We start from the raw sequence: 3,757 nt of genomic DNA, 5'->3' as shown, positions 1-3,757 counted from the left end.
GCCCACTTAAAGCATTTATAATGGTGGGAGAGTTGAATGAGATGGCAAGTCCATATGTAATTCAATGGATGAAACTTTATCATTATGAGATGTTATATTGGCATTCAATGGATTTAAAGTTCAATGGTCATTGAACTCTTCAATAGAAAAAATGAAAGTTTTTAATTCTTAAATATTTACTATAAATTATATTTTGTAATATTTTATTAAATTTTGTATATTTCAATATATTATAAAGAAAAAAGATAATAAAGTTGTTTGGATTATACAAAGATAATATGGCAACTATTGAACTTCAGCCCCTTACATGGGTTAATGCCCCTTACATGTGTGGAGTTTGTGTAACTTTAGCAACCTCAGCTCTTCTATGACTAGTACTTAAAAGGTGACCACCACAACCTCAAGGAAAACAGAAAATCTCGACAGATATATCCGCACCTAAACTCATGGCCATTTATCTCCAGCTCCTCTTCTTCGCTCTCCTCCATACTCCGCCATGTTCCGCCACTGGTGGATCCTGGTCCGTCCTCCTCCCAAGCGTCGGCATCTCAGCCATGCACATGCAGCTTCTCCCAAATGATCGTGTTGTTATGTTTGATCGTACGGACTTTGGCACCTCCAGAATCTCTCTTCCTAATGGCAAATGCCGCCACAACTCAACCGACTGCTCAGCCCATTCCGTCGAGTATGATGTTGCATCCAATTCCATACGTCCACTTATGCTACTCACTGATGTTTGGTGCTCTTCTGGAACTTTAATGCCCAACGGAAGACTTACACAGACCGGAGGCTGGGGAGATGGTTCTCAGGTTGTCCGAATTTATAGATCATGTGATACATGCGATTGGCAAGAGATACAAAACGGGTTGAATCAACCCAGATGGTATGCAACCAATCAAATACTGCCCGACAGTCGCCAAATTATTATTGGTGGTCGTCAGACGTTTAACTATGAGTTCTATCCTAAGATGTCGGCGACAGAGACCTCTTACAGTTTACCCTTTTTGGTTCAAACGAGTGACCTTAACATTGAAAATAATCTGTACCCATTTGTATTTCTCATTCCTGATGGTAATTTGTTCATTTTTGCAAATAATCGTGCTATTTTATTCGACTATTCAAGGAACAAAGTGGTCAAGAATTACCCAACAATGCCAGATGGTCAACCAAGGAATTACCCAAGCACGGGTTCTGCAGTTTTATTACCTTTGCAGATAAATAAAGGAACAGTGAATACCATTGAAGTCTTAGTTTGTGGGGGTGCACCCAAAGGAGCATTCATTAATGCATTAAACGCAAGATTTGATAGAGCCTTGGATACATGTGGTCGGCTTAAAATATCAGACCAAAATCCCGAATGGCTCATGGAAACCATGCCTTTAGCTCGAGTATTAGGTGACATGTTGTTGCTACCGAATGGACATGTATTGAACATTAATGGTGCGTCTGAAGGGTCTGCAGGATGGGAGCTTGGAAGGAACCCAGTTCTGAACCCAGTAGTTTACCTACCGGAGAACCCAATTGGGTCTAGATTTCAAGTGCAAAACCCAAGCAACAAACCTCGAATGTACCATTCGACAGCGGTTTTGCTAAGAGATGGTAGGGTTCTTGTCGGTGGAAGTAATCCTCATGATAAATATGCATTCACGGACGTACTTTACCCAACTGAATTGAGCTTGGAGGCATTTGCGCCCTCTTATCTGGATCCAAGCTCATCCATATTACGTCCTAATATTATCTCGCACAAACGCAAAGCTAAGATGCACTATGGTGAACAAATTATCATTAGGTTTACGATAACAGGCGATGTGAATCTTAGTTTGATCTCAGTGACAATGATAGCACCTTCGTTTAACACGCACTCTTTTTCTATGAATCAAAGGTTGTTGGTGCTTGACGGTGGCAACTCCACCAAGGCTGTCTTCGGACGTCGGTCTTACTATACAGTTGAAGTAACAGCGCCTCCATCCGGTAATATTGCACCTGCTGGTGATTATCTTTTATTTGTGGTTCATAATGAAGTACCGAGTCCAGGCATTTGGGTCCGAATTCAGTGATAAAAAAGCAGTCCACAGCACCATTAGTGTGGACTTTATAGCAGTCATATATGGTTTTTATTGTACTCTTATTTATAAAGTGTAGATATGATATATGATATATGATTTGTTTGTAATTGTAAGTTAAAGAATATATGTGATCGATCAAAGATTGTTTGGGTGTTATTTAAAAGAAAAAACTTGCATAATGTTTAAAAAATTGAAACTTAATTAAAAATCTGCATTTTGTTATTTTGGTGGTTTCATTTTGTGGTGATTTTGGTCTTGACCCGCATTTATAAGACCATTGGGTATGCTAGCTCAAGTGTTTCCCATGTCACACCACGCCAAATACCTTCCATGCCCTTAGGAGGAGGTGTTCACCTCTTCCATGCCTACCATGTAATCACAACAGCAAGAGCATGGTAACCAAAGAGTCTAACTTTTTAAACCTTTTATTTTAACTTTCTTTATTACTTTTTATTTTATATTATTATTAAATAGAGTATGCAGTGGTGTAGCCACAAGTAAGGATGAGCATCGAGCGATCTTTCAGTTTTTCGGGTTAATCAATTTTGTGTTGGCCACTCAAACCACTCGATAAGCAAACGGCAATAATGTCGGTATGTTAGGTTTGTTGGTTAATCAATTTCAGGTTTGCCACTCTAATAACGCATTGAAGTTAGAGCAAATCTTGACAAGCTCGTTTAAATTGAACCCACTTGTTTGTTGTTTACATTAGGGAAAATGCACAACAGCTGGAACGTCCGGGTTTCGGTGCTAAGCATTTTTAAATAATGTAATAATCTAGGTCAACTATTCTAACTCTTTTTGAAGTAATAAAGGTGAAATATTTGAATTCTATGTGAATTATGTGTATTTGTGTGCTTATTACTTAATTATAAAGATATAATTAATAAAGGATAAAAATAAGCATCAAAATTAAAGTGTGAGATAAGTCCGATATCTTTACATAAAGTTGTAGTAGTCGAAACAAGGATTTCGGGGATATAAAGAACGCCGAAATCCGAGTTATAACGAAGAAGTTATGACCAGTCGAAGTTTCGCGACGGAACCGACACAATACCGGGAAGCGTAAATAGTGAATTTACGATAGAGCGAGATTTGGCCTTAGCGGTCTAAACGAAAATCGTAGAATACGTTAAACCGAGAGCGTCCATAAAAAGAACGCCCAAATCTGACTTCGTATGAAGAAGTTATGATTTTTCGAAGTTTCAGCTTAGCAGTGTACAGCCTGAAATTCGAATATTAGATCGAGTGGTTTTTAGCCGACACAACCTAAATGAGAATCGAAGATCTCGTTAATAGTAGCATAGGGATAAAAAGAAAGACGAAAACGGACGTCGGACGAAGAAGTTATGGATTTTTAACGGACCAATCCTGTCCTAGCCTGTTAAAAACAAAAAATTTAAAACAAAGTCAAAATTAGCCGACATAGTCTTAACGAGAGTTGTAGATTATGTTCCCGCCTACGCGTGGATATAAAGAACGTTGAAAACGGAGCTCGTATGTGAAAGTTATGATTTTTAGAAGTCGGGAAGGAAAATTGTGAAAACTGCAAGGAGGTGGATGACGTGGCCGCATCTGAGTCGTTGCTTATTGACCAAGGCTTCACTTCGGATCTTGACACGTCGCCCTCGCAGTACGCCCCGCGTCCGAAGAAGTTACGCCCCGCGTAGCTCCGGTCTGATCTATCTGAT

The 3,757-nt window shown here is 39.2% G+C and overlaps 1 protein-coding gene across 1 annotated transcript; it reads left to right on the top strand.

The window, feature by feature from the left end:
- Positions 1–353: 353 nt before the first annotated feature.
- On the top strand, positions 354–2,256 carry LOC111886551 (aldehyde oxidase GLOX1). The gene has a single exon (XM_023882806.3). The coding sequence runs from the start codon at positions 447–449 to the stop codon at positions 2,055–2,057; it is 1,611 nt and encodes a 536-aa protein (XP_023738574.1). The 5' UTR covers positions 354–446; the 3' UTR covers positions 2,058–2,256.
- The last annotated feature ends 1,501 nt before the right edge of the window (positions 2,257–3,757 follow it).

The sequence above is a fragment of the Lactuca sativa genome, chromosome 4, assembly GCF_002870075.4.
Source record: "Lactuca sativa cultivar Salinas chromosome 4, Lsat_Salinas_v11, whole genome shotgun sequence".
Lineage (NCBI taxonomy): Eukaryota > Viridiplantae > Streptophyta > Magnoliopsida > Asterales > Asteraceae > Lactuca > Lactuca sativa.
Note: the sequence above shows the minus strand (reverse complement) of the source record. Positions and strands in the feature narration are given on the sequence as shown.

What these genes read in the sequence shown, in the direction of transcription:
- LOC111886551 (XM_023882806.3), top strand. Translation starts at nt 447, where the DNA reads ATGGCCATTTATCTCCAGCTCCTCTTCTTCGCTCTCCTCCATACTCCG.